Source organism: Coccinella septempunctata, chromosome 1, assembly GCF_907165205.1.
Source record: "Coccinella septempunctata chromosome 1, icCocSept1.1, whole genome shotgun sequence".
Taxonomy (NCBI): Eukaryota; Metazoa; Arthropoda; class Insecta; order Coleoptera; family Coccinellidae; genus Coccinella; species Coccinella septempunctata.
Window position 1 is genome coordinate 47208350 of NC_058189.1, and position 23524 is coordinate 47231873.

Genomic DNA, 23524 nt, shown 5'->3' on the forward strand with positions numbered 1-23524 from the left:
CTTCAAGGTACTCCTGAAGGATGCGCGCACGATGGGGTCTGGCATTATCGTCCATAAAAATGAAATTTTCACCAATGTATGGGGCAAATGGCACTACATGCTTCTAAAGAATGTTCCTTATATACTTATCAGCATTCATAGTTCCATTATCAACGACCACTAAGTCTGTGCGAGCAGTCAAAGATATTCCACCCCATACCATAATCGATTCTCCCCCGAAACCAGTAGTATTCAGGAAATTGCACTGAGCATATCTTTCATGTGGACGTCTGTATACAAGGGAACGTCGATCACAATGGTAGAGGCAGAATCTAGACTCATCTGTGAAGAGAACTCTTTCCCAATTGGCCTCTTCCCAATGGATATGCTCTCTCGCAAAATCCAAACGCGCCCTTCGCTGGGCCTCTTGCCGCGACACGAGGCCTTAAATCATATTCTCTGAGGCGATTTCTTATTGTCTGAGTGCTAATTTGCACCTCATGAGTTTGCTCAAGCTGAATTTGAAGGAGGCGAGCGGTTGCAAACCGTTGTCTCAACGAAGAAACTCTCAAGTAACGTTCTTGAATGGCAGTTGTTACCCGTGGTCTACCCTGTCCTGGTCTTCGGACATTCATCCTGAATCGCTGCAACATTCTGGACACACTTGTATGGGAAACTCCAAACCTTTCTGTAATTCTTGTGTATGTCCACCCTTCTTCTCGCAAAACTACCGCTTGGGCACATTCCTCTTGGGCCAAATTGCGTGTTTCGCGTTGCATAGCGATCGTGTGTAGAAAACCAAACGAAAGAAAAACTATTGATCACTAGAATTGATCGAGAACAACTGATTTTGGAATGGAGCCAATACATTCAAAATCTGATAATATCATCTTTTTTTATTCCTGCTGGGAAAAAACATCTGTATTGAAGAAAACCGTTGAAAGTGGATAACATATGCATGCATAATTATGATAAAAATAATTATCATTGAGAACACCTTCAGTTGTAGAATAAATTTGAGATTTCCATAATGTGCGTTAATTTTTTTGCGCAGTGTAGTTGAGTTGAATTTTGGGAAAGGATGAACGAGAATCGCTTAATAAAGTTCATGTGAATGGAAACTGTGGCGAATACATACTAAAAATATCAAACTGAGTACATATATATCAATAAAAGAGGATCTATGGTTTACTTCAAAATGCTTTATTGTTCAAACGATCGCACCAAATTGGACAATTCTTTTTTTGTTGTGTTTATTATTGTTAGGGCAAGGTTTATATAACAAAATATTCCCAAAAAAAATTGTACAGAACAGAAAAAAAGGCATTCCTTTTTCTTACGACCAATCGAGCAATCACGATGAGTTAGTTATTATTATCTACCCTAGAAATAATTTAAATGGCAAAACTAGGTTTGCCGGGTCAGCTAGTAAAACTATAAAACCTGGAAATAAATGAAAACTCGAAAGGAAATGGAACCCTCTTTCCACCAATTATCCCGTTCAGGAAACGTTCCAGATGAAAATAAAAAACTTGTTATTGAACTTGAAAGGTTGGATGCTATTATAGAATGATAAAAGTAGAGAAGCGGAGGATTAACGATGTTATCAAATACACCACTGATGATTCCGTGAAAACGATGAGAAATAATCGAAGAGAAGGGTGCGCGACTGCGCCGCGACGCCGGGCGTTGAAATCTGCTTTGTGAGATTTGGTCCATGTTCATGAGTGAAGCTGCTGCGACATCAACGATGCGTTTACATCAAATATCTGCTTTCGTTTTTTTCACCTTTCTTATGACGATTGATGCTACTGGGGACAAAATACCTCTAGGTGAGTTGATAGTGAAACTTTCCATTCATGAAAATGAAAAAATGGATATACATCTTCGACGTATTGGAGGTTAGATTAGAGTAAACACCTTCAAACTTTGGACTTGGAGGTTTGTCTTCCAATAATTCAAGTTGGAAGATATAAGAGAGTAATTTATAAAGGAGAATAGAAAAATATCCAAAACCAAATAGAACCTCAAACTATCCTCTACCTATACAATTTTGCAAATATTCCAAACTATATACACCGCATTTACCTTCACTTCATTACCGTCTTAGGTCTTTGGATAATCTTGAGCTGAAGAAGTGAATATGAAATAATAGGATTATTTTCTTCTGCAGTACTTTAATCATTTCGTTAGGGTTTAGTAAACCTCAAAATTCGTCTATCCATGTTTCCATATCGCAATCGACATATTTCCATTTTTCCAATAACTGACGTACAGATAGAAATTTTTGTAATTATTTTTAGGCTGTTCATATTGTAATTCCTTGAATAATAATACATTCTTTCAGATAAATGCTCGAAATGAACAATTTTCAGTTCACTTTCTATTCATATATCATAAAAGAGCCCATTTTTATTTTCAATATAACTGGTGAACATATTCTGTAAAAACTACAAATTATTAAGTTCTTAGAATAAAACTGAAAAAATTCGAACTAATATACAGGTTGAGTCAAAAATTTGTACCGAGCTTTTTGAGGGTGATAGTACCGGGTGATTGTTTATATTTTACCCAATAGCTATCTCATTCAATATTGGTCGTACGAAAACGTTTAAATGGGCAAATTTGTAGTATTTTTTATGGTCATGAAGAATTCAGTACTAGGAAATGCATAAAAGCATCGTAAAGCTAAAAATATTATGTGAACTCTTATTTTTCAAATGGTACATCCTGTATTTTATTTTCCTAATCGGTAAAGCTCTTTCTTCTGGTTTCAAATATACCTATATACTTTATCGAGGTTATTTTCAAAAGTTTTTTAAAAATATAGGTTTTTTCGTCTAAATCTAAGGCAGCTGTAGAACGCCAGTCGAGAATGAAAAGATACGATATTTGGATTGGCAGGAACGGGACCATTCTATGGCCTTCTAACAGTCCTGACTTAACCCTATTGGACACTTTTTTATGGGAATATTTGAAATCTAAAGTGTATATGGTCTGTCCGCAAAACTTCCATAAAGTATATATATTTGAAATCAGAAGAAAGAGCTTCACCGATTAGGAAAATAAAATACAGGGTGTACCATTTAAAAAATAAGAGTTCACATAAAATTTTAGGCTTACGATGCTTTTATGCATTTTCTAGTACTGAATTCTTAATGCCCATAAAAAATACTACAAATTTGCCCATTTCAACGTTTTCGTACGACCAATATTAACTGAGATAGCTATTGGGTAAAATATAAACCATCACCTGTACATTGAAAAATAAGTATAGTTTGATGAATGAACTCATGGCCCAAAGTGCATATTAAGGGAGATATATCCTTCCAAATTTGATAAATTAAAAAAAATTTCTCCGCATAACTTCTAAACGTTGAATGTCACCAGATTGAAATTTCGTGTATAAATGTATGTTGTTAAAATACATTTTTTGCTTACACTTCTACATTCCTGATAGGTCCTTTCGTTTGCATAAAAAGTGTAGCACTTTTCTACACTCGATTTTAGTATTCGTTTGATGATTGAATTTACACCAGTGCAGTGGAGGTGTAGTTTATCTACATCTCCTTTCGACTATGTGTGGATAAACTACACTTCCTCTACACTGGTGTGAATCGAATCGAGTGTAGAAAAGTGCTACACTTTTTATGCAAACGAAAGGACCTATTGTTATAAAGGGTGTTTTTAGAGGGAGAGTCATGATTTTTTTGACAAAACTTCATTTCCGTATTGGTGAAAAAATAGAAGCATTCGATGTAGCGAGGAAAATTACATGAAAAAGATACTCTTATCCAAATACAAAAAATTGAACCGTTTTCGAGATATTTGAGTTTTTGTATTCACATGATTTCAGCAGATTCATTCATCGCGAGATTCATCGATAACGATATTTTAGCAGGCTATGAACAATTATGTTCTCAATTTTGTCGAGGATATAACCTTCCTGTGTCATTGATAAACAATAAGTACATAACAATAATCTCTCGATGAATGAATCTGCTGACATCATGTGACTGCCAAAACTCAAATATCTCGAAAACGGTTAAATTTTTTGTAATTTTTTCTTTTCAGTACCTTTTTCATTTTCTTCGCTCCATCGAATGCTTCTATTGTTTCCACCTAAACAAATACAACGAAAAAAGGTGTCTAAAAACATCCTTTCTAACAATATCAGAAATTTAGAAGTGTAATAAAAAATGACATCATGTGACTGCCAAAACTCAAATATCTCGAAAACGGTTAAATTTTTTGTAATTTTTTCTTTTCAGTACCTTTTTCATTTTCTTCGCTCCATCGAATGCTTCTATTGTTTCCACCTAAACAAATACAACGAAAAAAGGTGTCTAAAAACATCCTTTCTAACAATATCAGAAATTTAGAAGTGTAATAAAAAATGTATTTCAACAACATACGAAATTTCAGTTTGGTGGTATTCAGCGTTTAGAAGTTATGCGAAGAAATTTTTTCAATTTCATCAACTTTCTAAGGATATATCTCCCTTAATATGCATTTTTGGCCATGAGTTTATTCATCAAACTATATTTATTTTTCAATGTACCATGATTCCAGAGAGCTCCGTGCACGTTTCTGACCCACCCTGAAAAAGCAATAAATATAATTTCATTATAGCATTGAGTATTAGTATTCAACTCGATGTCAATTTTCCTTACAGCTGAGAAAAACGCGTTTTCAACTTCAAAATCCATTCATATTATTTGAAATATGACAAATTAAATACTAGTTTCATGCCCGTTTTAATACACCATAATATACTATTTTTCATTCTGAATTGAATTGTGTGTCTAACTCATTGTCGGACAAAAATTGACATCAATGGTTTGGTTTTTCCCTGTACCCTTCATGTAATATCTTTCAAATTAAACCGATAATATTCAAGAATCACTATTTGGTGGCGGTTAGTGTAGAAACAATATACGGGGTGTTTTCATAAACATTTCGAACGAATTCAGGACATCTCTTGAGTTATTTGGAATCCAACAGGTCTTTTTCCAGAAATGCTTCGTTTCCAAGATATAGAGCGTTACATGTTTTCCAATTTCATGAATAACAATTCTACAAACCAAACTATGAGGAAAATACTGGACTCTTGTATCCTATAGGTGGAGGCGGCCATTTTCAACAATTTTGTGATTTGAAAAGTTTTTTGATGTAATAATAGTACATTATTTACCGAGTAGGAATAGCGTAATATTCCTGGACGACTGTGAAGATAGCTAAGACTAGTTACTAGTGTTACACATATGTAATGCAAATTTCACTGGCAAATCTATTTTATTTCTCAGTAACAGTAGCTATTAGCGTTCCATATAAGTAACACCATTTTTCTCGAAAACCATACATATTTCAAACAAAAATTGAGTTGTTTTTGTCTTGTACACTCCAATAAAGGGTTTTCATTCAATTAGAATAGTATTTTTCTGAAAAAATAGAAACTCAGGATATTAAGGGTTTATAAATTTCGAAAAAATCGCGAATTATTTCATTCATAAATAAATGGTGCTTTGAAATTCGTAATGTAATTGGTTACGTTACTATGAAAACATATCGATCTTGAATTGCCAAACTTGACGCATATAAATTTAATTCCTAATGTTTTCGAAAACAAAACAGTGTAAAATGATATAGTCCATTCAAGAACGATTGAGATCTCGAGTGGCTATGGAAAATCGAATTTAAGTTGGTAATAGCCCATAAGTTACGATTTTGTGTTGCGGAATATAACAAACTGATTTCAAAATGTATTCTGCTATGCATCGAGATTTTCAAAATATGAATTAATTCCTTATGGACAACGCGTTTTCAATCATTTATATAGAACACTAACAACTTTAAGGAAATGAATATTTCCTAACAGTTGAGAAATCTTGACTTTTTTCCTAAGAAATTTTGTCTGGAATGTCAAATTTCCTAGCGATTTGCGAAAAAATTCATTGCTTTACTGGTCTTCTCAAGTATTCTTTTGAATAACAAACGGTTATCGATTCTTCACTGAAAAATGCAACCTAGAGAAATAACGCAGAGACCCTTTTTGTTCTAAAGTGATAAAAGAATTGTAGAAATGAATAATTTTAGAAAAAGGTACTGGCGTAGTATTTTTTTCTTCAAGAATATTGAGAAGCAATAACAGTACGCACTTCGAGAGGTATTCAACGTAAAATAATCTCCTTAATGAGGTATCCATTCTACCAAATCTCGTTCAAATATCTCAAGCTGTTTCGAGCAATTTAATTGGAATACGCACAATGCCTTGTATCTTTAATTCGAAGCTTCTCTGGTCAAAAGCCTGAAATACCTACCTTTCTGACTCCGAATAACAATATCTGGAATTTGTTCGCATTGTTTATGAAATATCCTGGAAAATCTATTTCTTTTCTACCACGTAATATTGTAAGGGCTTGGTTATTAGGAACAAAAGAAATAAAATCCACGAAAGTAATGGTTTTGCTACAATTTTCATTGTACTTATCCTTCCCGTTTTCATTAGAAATATGCAATAAAATAGAGTTCTTTCCAGTGTTGTCTCACAATCAGTATCCAATAAGTAGGACAGCATCCGTGAAAATAATTAAAATTCTATGAGTTCAATTGGAGAAATGTTTTCAGACGTTTATCCATTATTGGATAGAGGACTTAAGTGACCAGAGAAAGTAGATCTACATTATGTAAAACTCGCTGCTTATGAACATGCCCAAGATCAATTTGTGTGTAGAGATTTTTCACACCCATTAATGAATTTCAGGAGCCATTTTTGAACAAGGGACAGATGAAGTACAAACAGCATTTAAATTTGCTATGCTCAATCATAATCAAAATATTACCGGAAGACGATTCGAACTGCAAGCTTACGTAGATGTCATCAACACAGCTGATGCTTTCAAATTATCTAGATTGAGTAAGTCCTTGGATTTACACTGCGCAAAAAAATTAACGCACATTCTGAAAATCTCAATTTTAATGAAAGTTAACTCTACATTGACTTTATAACTTATTTTTTATGTTCTCTCGGGAAGGTTTTGAACGAAACAAGACACATTAAATGGAAGAAAAATTCAGGATTTCACCGAATCTTATGTGAAAGAAGAGAAATGAACAATTTTCAAAATACTGAAATGCTGATAAGTGATTTAATACTTGGTATTTCCACCCCTTGCGTTAATTACAGCTCGGCAACGACGGTTCATACTCAAAATGAGTGATCTTAAAATGTTCTGATCTTATCCTTCCCAGATTTCTTCGAGTTGGATTCCTAAGTCATTAAGAGTAGCTGGATGATTTTCTGAACTTCTCAGCCTTCTATTGAGGTTGTCCCAAACCTGCTCAATCGTATTGAGATCTGGACTTCTTGCTGGCCATTCCATTCGAGAGACTTCAACCTCTTCAAGGTACTCCTGAACGATGCGCGCACGATGGGGTCTGGCATTATCGTCCATAAAAATGAAATTTTCACCAATGTATGGGGCAAATGGCACTACATGCTCTTCAAGAATGTTCCTTATATACTTATCAGCATTCATAGCTCCATTATCAACGACCACTAGGTCTGTGCGAGCGGTCAAAGATATTCCACCCCATACCATAATCGATCCTCCCCCGAAACCAGTAGTATTCAGGAAATTGCACTGAGCATATCTTTCATGTGGACGTCTGTATACAAGGGAACGTCGATCACAATGGTAGAGGCAGCATCTAGACTCATCTGTGAAGAGAACTCTTTCCCAATCGGCCTCTTCCCAATAGATATGCTCTCTCGCAAAATCCAAACGCGCCCTTCGATGGGCTGGGGTAAGAGCTGGGCCTCTTGCCGCGACACGAGGCCTTAAATCATATTCTCTGAGGCGATTTCTTATTGTCTGAGTGCTAATTTGCACCTCATGAGTTTGCTCAAGCTGAATTTGAAGGAGGCGAGCGGTTGCAAACCGTTGTCTCAACGAAGAAACTCTCAAGTAACGTTCTTGAATGGCAGTTGTTACCCGTGGTCTACCCTGTCCTGGTCTTCGGACATTCATACCTGTCTCCCTGAATCGCTGCAACATTCTGAACACACTTGTATGGGAAACTCCAAACCTTTCTGCAATTCTTGTGTATGTCCACCCTTCTTCTCGCAAAACTACCGCTTGGGCACATTCCTCTTGGGTGAAATTGCGTTATTCGCGTTGCATAGCGATCGAGTGTAAAAAATCAAACGAAAGAAAAACTATTGATCACTAGAATTGATCGAGAACAACTGATTTTAGAATGGAGCCAATACATTCAAAATCTGATAATATCATCTTTTTTTATTCCTGCTGGGAAAAAACATCTGTATTGAAGAAAACCGTTGAAAGTGGATAACATATGCATGCATAATTCTGATAAAAATAATTATCATTGAGAACACCTTCAGTTGTAGAATAAATTTGAGATTTCCATAATGTGCGTTAATTTTTTTGCGCAGTGTAGTAGTACTTTATTGCAATCTGTGATTGGATAGTTTGATCCTTTTATTATTATAATTACACTGAAATTTATTTCAACTAACAGTATGCAATCAGTTTCAACGGGGAGTATATTCAATGCTGGGAGCTGTATCACCCGACTCCTTTGATACCCTTCACTCGTACAGTAACACATTCCAGATGCCATTCGTAACGCCATGGTTTCCTGAGAAAGTATTGGCACCCTCGTCTGGATTTTTGGATTATGCCATATCTATGAGACCAGAATATCATCAGGCGATAATCGATACAGTTCGCTATTACAACTGGGATAAAATCATTTATTTGTACGACTCTAATGATGGTAAGAATTTGGGCTCGAAGTTCACTCAGATTCAGTATTCAGTTTGAATGAAAAAAAAGTTTGAATTTCAAACTGCGTTACATAAATGTAACATGTAACAGCATATGAAATTATTTCATTATCATAGATTTGAATTAATTAAAGAAAGAAGAACTTCTATTGCATCCAGCATTGATTAGAAATGTTGGACCAAAATCCACAGATATAAACTATTATTTTCTCAAATAGGACTTCTCAGACTACAGCAGATTTATCAAGGTTTGATACCAGGAAAAGAAAGTTTTCAAGTTTCTTCCGTAAGAAGAATTGGTAACGCTTCTGAAGCCCTGCAGTTTCTGGGAAGCATGGAAGAACAATCACGTTGGGAACACAAGTACATTGTTCTAGATTGCACAGCTGATATGGCCAAGGAGATAGTAGTTAGTCATGTGAGGGATATAACTTTAGGGCGGAGGACATATCATTATCTGCTCTCGGGTTTGGTAAGTTATTAATTTGCTCCTATTTCTGATTTGGATATTTCGTATTCTCATAGTCATAGAGCCGACTTCAATTTGCAAGAGCTTGGAATAAAATAATAAAAAATAGGTCTGCATATTGAGAATTCCAATCACCTAACGAAAAAAAAGTCAGCAAAGGCGGTTTTTTCTCCTTCCTCAATAGGGAACTGTACAGGGTGGGCAAAATTCGTTTTCTACTGAAGGGATCTCGAGAACTATAGCAGCTAGAAAAAACGGATGACACATTCTCGAGCTCTTTTTTCCTTACTATTCCAAATCTGAAAACAGATCCAGCCTAACGGTCATAGATTTTGAGTTATGAACGAAAATTAAGAAATTCTCATTTTCAATGAAGCTGAATAACTCACTTATTTGAACTCCTATTCGAAATCCGTTGTTACATTCTACAGGCACTTTTTTATAAGGAATTCGAATATGATATTAAGAAATTTTTCGATCCAGTCATTTTCGAGATACGAAAGGGATTTCTGATTTTTCAAAAGTAAACTATAGTTGAAAGTGCTTTCATCTTGCTGCAATTTTTTTGCTGATATCAGAAATGTATCATATGTTGCTATTCACATGAATATAATGTAAGAAAAAAAATTCAATACTTTTTCCTGCTTTTCGATTCTCTGTTGAATTATAAGTAGGCTGGGTTACCATAGCAACCGTTGAATACGCATTATATTTTTTGAACCTGATCCTCTATGATTGAAATCACGGATTGCTGAATAAATATTTCGATGATTAATTTTCCATCGTTTGTTCTCGCGATGTTTGGCATGCTTATCTTACGATGGTTCACAATTCGAACACTACCGTTGACAGAAGTACCTATTTTTCATCATCTCACTTCTGTTAAAATTATAATTATAGATAGCTATCGTATTTTATTTAAAACTAGCTGACCCGGCAAACCTAGTTTTGCCATTTAAATTATTTCTAGGGTAGATAATAATAATGAACTCATCATTTTAAATTTTCGATTTACTCGATATAACTTAACTTTTTGTCCAAATGTCGAAAACCTATAAGTACTCTATGATTGCTCGATCGGTAGTAAGAAAAAGGAATGCCTTTTTTTCTGTTCTGTACAATTTTTTTTGGGAATATTTTGTTATATAAACCTTGCCCTAACAATAATAAACACAACAAAAAAAGAATTGTCTAATTTGGTGCGATCGTTTGAACAATAAAGCATTTTGAAGTAAACCATAGATCCTCTTTTATTAATATAGATATTACTGACTCTTGAAGTTTCTTTCATTAATGGAAAAACGATAATTGAATAAATTTTCTTCTTTAATTATCGGACGAAAGTCTTTCACCCTCTTTAAAAGGATATCGATATATAAAAGAAATAATTATGCGTCAGTCGGTGATTCCTATCGCAGAAGGTTGAATTCACATAGGATTATGTGCAGTTCACGAACCATAATGCATTTTCAACGGTCGCTATGGTTACGCCAGCCTACTGAAAATTCAACAGTGAATCGAAAAGCAGGAAAAAGTATTGAATTTTTTTCTTTCGTTATATTCATGTAAATTGCGACATATGACACATTTTTTAGATCAGAAATTGCAAAAATTGCAGCAAGATGAAAGAACTTTCAACTATAGTTTTCTTTGAAAAATCAGAAATCCCTGTCGTATCTCGAAAATGACTGGATCCAAAAATTTATTGATATCATATTCCAATTCCTCATAAACAAGTGCCTGTAGAATGTAACAACAGATTTCGAATACGAGTTCAAATAAGCGAGTTATTCAGCTTCATTGAAAATGACAATTTCTCAATTTTCGTTCATAACTCAAAATCTATGAACGTTAGGCTGGATCTGTTTTCAGTTTTAGATTAGTCAAGAAAAAAGAGCTAAAGAATGTGCTGTCCGTTTTCTTCTAGCTGCTATAGTTCTCGAGATTCCCTCAGTAGACAACGAATTTTGCCCACCCTGTAATCATGAATTGAATTGTTTTTTAAACAACCAACTAGAAGAATTTTTTTTGATCTGGATATAGAGGAATTTCGAAGTTAAGATGCATGTAGATAATAAAAGTATAAAAAGTAGAATGGACATCTATATACAGGGAATAACACTTGAGTTGAACTGATTTTATTGAATTATTTTCATTTGTTGTGCACTCTCAGAAAACACCGTATATCAATAATGATTAACTTGAAAGGTGCCCCCACTTTGTTTTGAACTGTGCAAGATGTCTATTAAAGATTTTTTCTTCAATTAGCTGAAAATGAACCCTTATATGTCTAAAACAGGTTCATTACTAATAAATTATTGTAGAATGGGATTTAAGATGGAAAAGACTGCCACCACGTCATGTTTGCTCACGTGTTATCATGGGAAGTCAAAAAATTGTTCTTCTAATGGTTTATCAAGTTTCTAGAACCACACAGTGCATTTTTACGTGTTATATCACTTCAAAAGATTTCTCAATTGATATAACATGAGCTCCCGTAAAGGGATAGCAGTCTGTTTTGCCTTTAGTCTCTTCATTTCGATGTATTTTCCGTTAGGTGCAGTTCTGATTTCATTGAGTTATGGAAATTCCTGAAATTTTTTCAGCTTTTACTGGTTTCAAAAATTAAATTACTTAGTCAATTCCTGACTATTAATTTCAATATTCAGTTTTCCCAAAAAGTCGAAATTATCATATCATTTATCATATTTCATTGAAGAATTTTGCGCATATTTTTTGGATACTCAATCATTTCTCAATTAAAATATATATGTATAAAATGGTGCTTTTATATTCATTTCGAGCAAGTTCATCCAAAACTACCCTGAAGAAATTTAAATCTAACTCGGATTTGAACCAGGCGTGAAATAAATGTGACAAACTGTAGAAAATTTCAATATTTGACAACCAGTAAATTGTGTCTGAATCATTTAATTTCGAAAGGCTGTAAAATCTGCAAAAAATAGTCTTTCCTCAATATCTTTTTTCCCACACCACATTTGGATAGCCCTTGATAAATACTTATACGTTGATGCTTCACTTTTCAATTTTCTTCACTGAATGTCTCTTCTATGGATCAGAATACAAACAAACAAATACAAAATCCAGTGATCCGCTTACGGGAAAAATACTGTACGAATAATTTAATTCTATTCATTTATGTATTTATTTTTTCATGAAGAAATGAGACACAAACAGGTTACACACAGAAAAGTATTCACAAAAAGATCATAAGATTAATATAAAATGTCTAAAAAAAAATTATATGAGAAGTGACCTACATCCAAAAGTGTTGACGCATAAACGAAAAATTTGTTTGAATTTTTTCTTGAAGGAGATATTCGATTAAAAAATCAAAACATTCGACAGAAAAGAAAGTTACTCAAAATTAACACTACGATATATGAAGCAATGTCTTTTTTCCATTAAATGAAAAAATTATCGGGTAAAAAGTTTGGTGTTTGGTCTTTGTCACAGTTCTTTATTCAATACTGCCAAGCTTTCGTTCGGCCATTTATATGGCCATCCTCAGGGCGCATTCCGGAACTGTGACAAAGACCAAACAGACTTTTTACTCAATAATTTTTTCATTCTATTTTAATAAAAGAGTTGATTTATTTTCCATGTCTTCTTTCCATATTCCAAAATAGATCACTTTCAAGGATACTCAAGCATACTCAAGAATTAAAAAGCGATTTCGTTTATTTTATTCATTACAACTCTATCTTGTTTGGAAATATACCATTCGAAGTTCCTGGTTATACAGACAGTATTGAATCCGAAATTGTGGAGAACTCAGAACCTGATATCCAATAATGCAACTTGCACTTTCATTAGAGTTTGCTTGCGTTTCCAGGTAATGGATGATAGATGGGAGAGCGAGGTTATTGAATACGGAGCCATCAATATAACAGGATTCAGAATAGTAGATAGTACGAAGAAACATGTGAAGGAATTTCTGGAGGAATGGAAGAAATTGGATCCCATGTCATCGCAAGGCGCAAAGGATAATATTTCAGCCCAGGCAGCTTTCATGTACGACGCAGTTTTCGTCCTGGTTGAAGCTTTCAGTAAACTCTTACGAAAAAAACCCGATGTATTCAGAAGTACCTTACGAAAAGGTCAAACTTTCAGCAACGGAACTAGAGGAGTAGATTGCAATACGCCAGGTGGTTGGGTTACGCCTTGGGAGCACGGAGATAAAATTTCCAGATTATTGAGAAAGGTAGGTTACATTATGCGATGAGAATTTTGCATAATTATTTTTCAGCATTCATTATGAATTGATACTTTCAGGTGGAACTTGAAGGTCTTACAGGTGAGATTCGTTTTAGCGAAGATGGTAGAAGGCAGAACTACACCCTTCATGTAGTGGAGATGACAGTTAATAGCGCTATGGTTAAAGTAGCTGAGTGGAGTGATAATACCGGCTTCACTCCAGTAGCAGCTAAATATATCAGATTGAAGCCACCACTAACAATAGAACGAAATAAGACTTACATCGTGACAACAATAGTGGTAGGTTGGCCAATACAATCTTGAATAATTTTATATTTTAACCAACAATCTCCTAGGTTTCAATTTCATTTCTACTATATTTACTTGCTGCATTCAACGCGGTTGTGCCTAATCTGCTTTTTTCTTCAGTCTGAAAACATCTACCCAGAACTATTTTATACCTACAGGATATCCAGACATGGGCGTATCCAGGAAAGGGGCATGAGGGGCTATGTCCACTCCACCTTTGAGAACTTGAAAAATATTTTTTCAAATAACCAAAGTGGATATCATTCCCCTCTTAGTTATCTTTCGAACATATTTTTTATGAAGAAAACAAATACCTTACCTTACATAATTTCAAATATAAAATTATGGCCACCTCTAAACTCACTCCTGGAACCGTATTTGATACCTACTAAGATTCTTCATTCATGCTTTCGTACAAAAGAACTCGAACACGTCAATAATAATTGAGTGGTTTATGCAATAGGGTACAAGTGAAAAAACGTTTTTGAGTAAAACCAATCAAAGTTTTTTAATTCTATTGAATTCCGGGAATTTATTTTTAGCAGGACAAGCATTTCAGATTCAAATTATAAAATACTCATTTATTCAAACTTCTTATAAAAAAAATTAACCATAGTAGAAACCGAGGTAGAAACCAAATCATTAGTGGCTTTATATGTCGATTAGGTGCTTCAGCATGTCTTAGTGAAGGATAAAAATCATGAATGGGCGGTAAAAACGGCAAAAGCTGTATTAAATTTCACTTTTGGGTAACTTAACCTTAAGTATGGTTCCAAATATTTAAAATGGAGACGACAATTCAAAATATGGTAGTTTCATTATTGCGAGCTAGTCATGAATCAGGGCATGAATTCCCAGAGAGGCTGAAACATATGGACACAAACTTAAGACCGGTTTAGGGATTATGTCCCTCAACAGTGCAGTGCAGTGTTACACATCTTAATCGGAGGATGGTGTCGCTAAGCGAAATTGGGGGCCTGCCATGAGGAATATTTTTCAATCTTCACTACGACGCGCCATATGTCACACCAAGACAGAACCAACCCTCACTTACTCTGTAGAATACTACACGACGAAAGTACAACTGTTCGCCAAGAGACTGCAGGAGATTGTAAGGGTAAACCCGCATTCGGTTAGGAAATAAAGACCTGGAGCACAGAGTACTCCGCCGTCAAGTGCGGAGACGAAAATTCAGAATTGTCGTCTCTATTCTAGATATCTCCGTGGTGCCAGCAGCACTTGACGGCGGAGTACTGTGTGCTCCAGGTCTTTGGTTTCAAAAAAAGTGTGCCTAATTGGAAGTTGTATTTTGGAGGGCTTCCAGAACGTCTTTTCTTCTTTAAAACAATCTTTTCACAATGCATCCATATTTTTTCAAGACACTACGCAGTGTCCTTCATGAAGTCATTCATAGGTGAAATGCTTTTAAAATCTTCTTGGTTCATCTTAATGATCATAAAATTTTCACTCGCTTCGGATACAAGATCCAACCAATCATTTGGAGTGAATAGGAAAGATATTCTTTTTTAGCTTTTTCGATTATATACTCCAAAATATGAAAATACGGAAATAAGCGCTCAAGGACATTTCTTGAGACTGAATTCATAAGTAGTAAGCTGTTTGTACTTAAACGCTTTCAGATCGAATGTCTGATTACCCCAGAATAACTTCGGGTCCAGTAGAGCTCTCAGATGAATTTTTGATAGAAGATGTCGTTAGCTTGTAGTTTGCTTATCTTAATTGCATTTCTCCAGGGTGTTGCGTAATATATATCTAACTCTCTATATGTACTTCTATGGACTCTTGTGTACCTATTAGATTAGATCAGATATTTATTTTTAGATTTGTATCAGAAATCTTGCGTTCCATAAAAAATTGGAAGAGAGAAGAAAGTTTTTCCATTAAATGAACTTTCTAACGGTTCAAAAAATTTCGAGGGTTAATGTTTAGTGGTTCTTAAGACATTGTGCCTAGTAAAATGCGTCTTAAGGATGACCTCGCGAAGTGAAATGACTTGCTCTACGGTATCGGGATGTAATTGATTGTATTTCTCCAGAAATGAAAGAAACACAACCAGGGCGAACCTACTCGAGACTTTTATTCGCTACCTATTTCGAAGATAAGGTCTATTTTGAGCGCAACTACGGGATTTCACTGGCGAAGAGCGGTATCTCTTATTCTCTACCCCAAGGGCTTACGCACCATGACTGATAGAAAAGAAGAGATTTATATTTCAACACTTATGGCGCGGGAACGCGAACAGGGGGGTTGACGGGACTTCCTCTTCACTACCCCAAGGGCTTACGCACCATGACTGATAGCGAAGGGAAACAGACTCGCGAAAAAGGGTAAAGTACGATAAAAGATAACAGAAAGCGATACAGTACAGCAGTGTCAAAGAAATAACCGGTGTAGGTCTAATAAAGAAACTGAACGGTATAGACGGGGACCTACCTCCTTTATTCAAGGCACTCGCGAAAAAAACGAAAAATAAAAATTAATTTCTAAGAGCACTACCTTCGTAACACAAAATTTATTCTAAATTCGCTGATCGGCTCGTCGGGCACACAATCGCAGAGAAAAGAGAGTAAAGAGCGTCAAGTGACAAAAGAGACTAAAAGAGTAAAGAGCGACTAAAGTAAAGAGGCTGTCGCGGGGGAAAATCTGCTTTTATAGGCAAATCCCCCCACACGTTAAAAATCCGAAAATTCCAGAATGCGACAAGAGTGAAAAACGTCGTCAGCTCCGGTTTATCGCATATCAACATCAGAAAAACGCCGAAATCTTCAACGGCATGCAAGAAAAACAACGTTAACCACAGATAAACGATTTTTTACATTTACTCTGCCTATCGGAATGAATGTACTGAATATTTGAGAATTAAATATTTTCAAAGGCGGGAATGTGAAATGAAAGGAATGCACTAAAATGAACTGGGATTCATTACAATCTAAGGAAATATTGCTTTTATAGGAAGAACCTTATATCATGCTGCGGCAAGCAGAGCCTGGAAAAATTCTGCATGGTAATGAAAGATTTGAAGGATACTGCAAGGATTTGGCTGATCTCATAGCCAAAAGGTTGGGAATAAACTGTAAGTTTATGAAAGACATAAGACACTTCTAATGTTAATTCAAAAACTCATGAGATAATATTGTAATCAGTTCAAAAACTAACCTAATCCTATTTTCAGATGAATTGAGAATCGTCAAAGATGGAAAGTATGGCACAGAGAATCCTGATGTCAAAGGTGGCTGGGATGGAATGGTAGGAGAATTAGTTCGCCAAGTAAGTGTCGAATAAAATTATACTTAGTAGTCCAATAGTGTAAGTTCAAAAATTTCGTAAAAAACTCTTAAGCTGGCAACAAAATAAAAATGCTGAATCGAATATTTTAACGTGCAGTTGTGTGTTTTGGAATCTGAATGATGAAGAACGAGTCAGTTCTCTCAAATCTACTTGCACGTAAAAATGAAGTAGGTACGTCTTAAGCTGATGAAAATTTTTTTGAAATGTTACTCACCATAAACTTAACCACATAAGTTTCATTAGTATGAGTTATTAAAGACACGTGTTTCGATATCACAGTAGCATGCTCAGGTGGGTAAAGGTGAACTGAATCAATTTGTACCGAAAGAGAAGATAACGAAGATACGAATTATAAACAAGTAATTAATTATACTTTCAATCATCTCATAATTCTTCATATCGGTATATAAATGAATATCTGTACAGGGGGAATCTTCGACTCTTACAAATATTTCAACAGTAGATTCTTGAGATCCAAAGAAACATTTTTTTCTTTACCATTTTTTTCGAATCGATTCGGTTTGAAAGATACAGTCTGTTGAAAAATCATAAAAAAATGTTATAATTTTATCACAAACGGTTTATCGAATGAAATGAATTTCGGAATATAGTTTTTCATTTATTTGATGAATTTATCGAACACAAGATCACCCAGTTTTCATATTATGACCATCAGGTAAGTACAATAAAAATACCAAATAATCAAAGAACCCAACTCTTGGAACGCCATCTAATGAATATTTGAATAAAAATATTCTTCATATTTTCTCGTATAATGTCGCCGTTCTCGAATAATTTGTTGTTCAACAATTAAAATTTTTCTGCGAAATTTGAGTAATTGGGTATTTTGACTGAATACAACTTCGTTAAAAAGATCCACAATTTGTAGTGTCACAGATGTAGCTAGTTATTCAGGTTATTCTGAAGGGAATTTTATTTTTCCAAAGATGGCACAGTTCATTATGAAAACTCGAAATGGCTATATGTTTTTATCAGGGCCGAATCGGAAAAAATGGTATAGAAAAAAAGTGTTTCTTTTGACCTCAGGAATCTACTGTTGAAATATTTGTACGAGTCAAAGACTCACCCTGCATATTATTTATTTATGTATTTAGATCCCATCGTTAAAATGTAGAGTATTATGAAAGTTTTCGATGCCATGGAAGAATAATATATTTTTAATTTCGCATAAATAGCCAGTCTTCTTTTTTAAACTTGCCGCCAATCCTTCTGATTTGCACCTGCTCTATAATTGCTTTGAATGTTTTGAAAAATTATTCTTACCCTCATTATTCAGTTATTCTTTATTGTTCAGTACCAAAAAATTCAATTTACCTTTACCCACCTGAAAATGCTCTGGGAAAACAAAGCACGTGTGCTGGATGAATAGCTCATTCTATTCAAAATTATATAAATCAGGATTTAGTCATTTAACTAATTATATCGACCAATTAGCACAAAATGGGCACAAAATTCCCAAAACATTTTGATACCAAAATTCAATGGGTGGATCACCAACTTGACGCACCTTTTATATTTTCATATGGTATTTCTTTTCTTTTATAGTTTTATTTTCAAGTCACAAGAAATCGTCATCTATGAAGTTGTATATTCAATTTGAAATAACGTTTTCTTGCAGGAGGCAGATCTAGCAATTGCACCAATGACTATCACTTCTGAACGAGAACGAGTTATTGATTTCACCAAACCATTCATGTCCCTAGGTATTTCTATTATGATCAAGAAACCAATGAAACAACAGTTAGGTGTATTCAGTTTCTTGAATCCATTCTCGAAGGAAATATGGGTTTGTGTTATATTCAGCTTTATCGGAGTGAGCATCGTCCTGTTTACTGTTTCAAGATTTTCACCCTACGAATGGCGCCTTCTTCATCTGACGGGTGAGCATCACGAGATATCTGGTGTTCATGGTAGTCATGGCGGCTCTATGGCTAATGACTTCACGATGATGAATTCACTTTGGTTTTCGCTTGGAGCTTTCATGCAACAAGGATGCGATATATCTCCTAGATCAACGTCTGGTAGGATAGTTGGTGCCGTCTGGTGGTTTTTCACGTTGATTCTGTTATCATCATACACTGCCAATTTGGCGGCCTTCCTGACGGTCGAGAGAATGGTGACGCCAATCAATTCTGTCGAGGATTTGGCACATCAAAACGAAGTTGAATATGGGACATTGGCCGATGGAGCTACATATGACTTTTTCAAGGTGGGTAAAAGGGTATCTCTACTGATAACAATTTCTTGAACTTACATCAAGATCCTTTGAGTGATGATGGATTTTTCACCCATTGAGCAAAAATTATTGATTTTGTATACGATGGTAATTGGAATTATCACAAAAATCATTTCCTTCCTCCAGAGGTCACAAATATCACTTTACACCAAGATGTGGGAATTTATGAATTCGAGAAGTCATGTTTTTGTTAAATCGTATGACGAAGGAATTAACAGAGTTCGACAGTCTAAAGGAAAATATGCTCTCTTGATAGAATCTCCAAAAAACGAATATATCAATCTACAGAAACCATGCAACACCATGAAAGTTGGTAGCAATTTGGATGCAAAAGGATTTGGAGTAGCAACTCCGCTAGGATCTCCTCTAAGGTAAAGGAATAATTTTTTCGAATAATTATTCTACTTATAAAAATGAAATCAACGACTTTATAATTCAAGTTATAAGTTTGTGCTCCTCTTGGTTTGACATTCTGGAAAATAATCATCACCATAATGTGATAATCAACAATCAACCATATATTATTTGATTGATACTGATATTATCAGTAGTAAGTAGTATGTGAAATTTTTCACTCTTTCTATTGATTTGCATTCGAAACAATACAGTGTGTTTCAAAAGTACAGAAACGGCTCAATAAATCGGGTGGAGAGTATATTAGAGAAAAATGTTTGAAAAATACAGAAGTTTCTCTATTTTTTCTTGGCTATTCAGTGGCGATTTTCAAATAGCATCATATTGATATTAGAAATGAAAGGAGCAGAATATTCAATGTGGGGGCATGGCATTAAGTGACACCCTTTTGACCTTGAACCTCTGTTCTTTCTACTTATGGACTAAAGTACCTGTTCCTATTTGGAAAATAACATGTTCAAAGTCACAAATTAGAGTCACTAACGGATAGCCAAGAAAAAATACAGAAACATTTGTATGAAACATTTTTCTCAAAATTCTTTCAAGCCGAGTGCTTACTGGTTAGATTTTTCGGGGGTCCCAAGGTCAAAGAAGGAATGTCAAATAAACTCATATTCAAACATAGAATTTTTTTGTTTATTTCCTTTCTGGGGACAAAATGATCCGACTTGAATTTCAAATAACTACAAGTTCATGGCCTAAGGTTCACCATCGGAAAGCCAAGAAAAATATACAACAACTTTTTTATAAGAAGTTCTGCAATGAGTATCAATTAACATCTGTTGCAGGGATGCTGTCAATTTGGCGGTTCTTGCATTAAAAGAAAATGAGGAACTAACAAAATTGACGAACAAGTGGTGGTATGATCGATCGCAATGTTCTAATGAAAAACAGGTAAGAGATCAATCGGTAGAATTCCTCCACTGATGGTCTTCTTTCGCCTTTAGTGAGTCTAATTTTCACACGTCCGAAAGAACCATTCTGTCTTAGGCAATTCTGGCATAATACTGCTTGTCACCGCTCTTAGAACTAGATATTTATCTTTTTTATGAACGAGCTCAGATTACGTTATAGTTTTTAAATAGATTTCACATATTTCAGGATGCTACAAGAAGTGAACTTTCTCTAAGCAACGTGGCAGGCATATTCTATATTCTCATCACTGGACTACTACTGGCATTAACTGTGGCTCTAATTGAATTTTGTTATAAATCGCACACAGAAGCCACAAGAGCGAAAATACCCTTGAGTGATGCAATGAAGGCCAAAGCTCGTTTGACGATCGGGGTAGGAAGAGATTATGATAATGGAAGAGTAAGTTTTTATTGTCAATAACGATACTTCAACTGAATTTGAATATTAGTGATCCAGACACTCCATTTTCAAGCAACGAATCCAAAACTCCAAAACAGTCCTCTTGCTTAGCCATTCAAAATATCGACCAATATAGGTTGTAGATTTTAAGGGAGGTTGTGTTGCACAACAAAACAAGGGAAGAACATTCACCAGAGCTTTTTTTTCTGATGTGATATAAAAAACAGGCTAGAATAAAATCAAGCGGACATTTTATTGAGTTTTTTCTCATATGTAGTTAAGCACAAAAATATATTTATAAAAATGAATGAACAGAGTTTGTGAAAAATTTGGATACGACGAATAAATATTGTCTATACTGATATAGGTATATACAAGGTGAGCCTCTTACTCGTACAAATATTTTAACAGTAGATTCTTGCGGTCGAAAGGAACACTTTTTTCCGATTCAGCCCTGATAAAAAGATATAGTCATTTTAAGTTTTCATAATGAGCTGTTCCACTCCTGGAAAAATGAAGCTGAATCTGTGAAACTACACATCTGTGGATCTTTTAACTAGAGTTGTATGTAGCCAAAGTAGCCAATTTTTCAAATTTCACAGATACTTTTCAATTTTTGAACATAAAATATGAAGAATGCCTTTTTTTTACAAAACATTCAAATATTCATTCTCCTGAATTTTTGGTATTTTTATGGTAGTAATAGTGGTCATAATGAGAAAACTGGAAGACGTGAGTGATATCTTGTGTTCGAATAAGATTCATCAAATAAATGAAAAACTATATTCCGAAATTCATTTCATTCCCTTTGTGAGAACTAAAAACAATCTTTTTTATGGGTTTTAACAGCCCGTATCTTTCAAACCGAGCCCATTCGAAAAAAATGGTAAAAGAAATAAGTGTTTCTTTTGACCTCAAGAATCTACTGTTAGAATATTTGTACGAGTCAAAGACTCTCTCTATATATGGAAAAATATTTCTTGCGAAACAAAGTTTAGGGGTGGCTTTTTCTACACCTTTCAATCATAGAGGAACATCACCAAAAAATTTTTTGAATGCATTCTCGCCCGCATAAAATATCTGATTGGTTTCATTCTCGTCAGTTTTTTATTTTTAAGATATCTCCTTATTATCTGTAACTAAGAAGGAGGCTCAAAAAGGAAAGTTTCTATGAAGTACCCATCCTATTTTTCGACAAGAAATCACCCCTTAACTTTTAGCAATTATAAACCGATATAATCGAAAAGCCTACATTTTTTGTGAACTGTTTATTTTTCCGTCCTTCGATTAAAAACAAATAATCAGAAGTTGTATATCTACATCTGAACAATCGAACAATTAACTCAATTTTATATCAATAAAATTGATATGATTGGCCAAACAAACAAACAAACGATGTTATAACAAAAATGTCATACAGCCGCGACGTTAGGACTATTATGAATTATCATCGTTACCGAAATGAGAGTTGTATTGCTCTGGTGAGAACAAACAAGTACGAAACCATGGACCATCGCCTGTCGTTGGGAATTAATTTTCCATTGGTATGGTATCCTGAATGATAGCAAAGAGTAACAACTTTATACTCTTTGATGATAGTGTGGCTACTTCTTCTCTGACGTAATGCCTCTAAATATTATTCCTATTGGTTGAACGCCAGATGTCAGATCGATTTATTTAGTACTTCGATGCGGGTGTTGGCTCTCAATAAAAGATCCTCCACTTCATTTGGACATTATTTTTGGTTGAGATTTGCGATACCGATTTAGCTCGAATAAAATCGCAATCTGTCTATCCCTAGTCTCTTTCGATGTCAACATGTTCTCTCGTGTTTGTTTAGCCTTAACCTAAGTTTCTGTAATACCAATTCCTTGCCATTATTCTTATTGTATTTTTTTATTTCAGTATTACACCCCTGCGAATCAGATAGCTGGTGGAAATGAACCAGAACAGGCTCATAGTAATACACACACGCAGGTTTAAACATAAATCTTGTGGGAGAAAATCAAATTCATATCGAACTTTTTTCAGTTTGTTCGTCTTAAAAGTCACCGATTTTATTGAAGTGTATTCGGGATAGGAAATTCATTCAGATTCGTTCGGATAATGTTATAATAATATGTCAATTTAGTTTCATTCACATATCCCATTCCATTTGTATTGTATATATTCATATAATACTGAGTGAAAAAACACGTCTGATATCCAAGGTATTGCATTGCATACGTGAAATAGCGAATCTGCCTGTTTAAGTTGAAAATTTGTGAGCATTAAATACATTTCTTATTCTTATATATTAATCAAATTATATGGATATATGTGATATGGAAATCAATCTGCCTATTTCTGTTTTGAATTTTGATTTTGTGTTTTTGGTTTCGATATTCACGAAAATTGGCCTGAAACTAAAAGAATATCCGCCTAATTCAAAAAAATGATCGGA

At 34.6% G+C, this 23524-nt stretch overlaps 1 protein-coding gene across 1 annotated transcript; it reads left to right on the top strand.

Annotated features, from left to right (window-relative positions):
• The first annotated feature begins 1688 nt into the window (after window positions 1–1688).
• LOC123322702 (glutamate receptor 1-like) lies at window positions 1689–23203 on the top strand. The gene is made up of 14 exons (XM_044910688.1): window positions 1689–1811; window positions 6743–6895; window positions 8524–8781; window positions 9010–9263; window positions 13117–13485; window positions 13557–13778; window positions 16761–16881; window positions 16981–17075; window positions 18736–19326; window positions 19480–19724; window positions 20556–20661; window positions 20869–21081; window positions 22987–23058; window positions 23113–23203. Exons 1-14 carry the CDS (start codon window positions 1697–1699, stop codon window positions 23143–23145), a joined length of 2847 nt encoding a protein of 948 aa, XP_044766623.1. The 5' UTR covers window positions 1689–1696; the 3' UTR covers window positions 23146–23203.
• The last annotated feature ends 321 nt before the right edge of the window (window positions 23204–23524 follow it).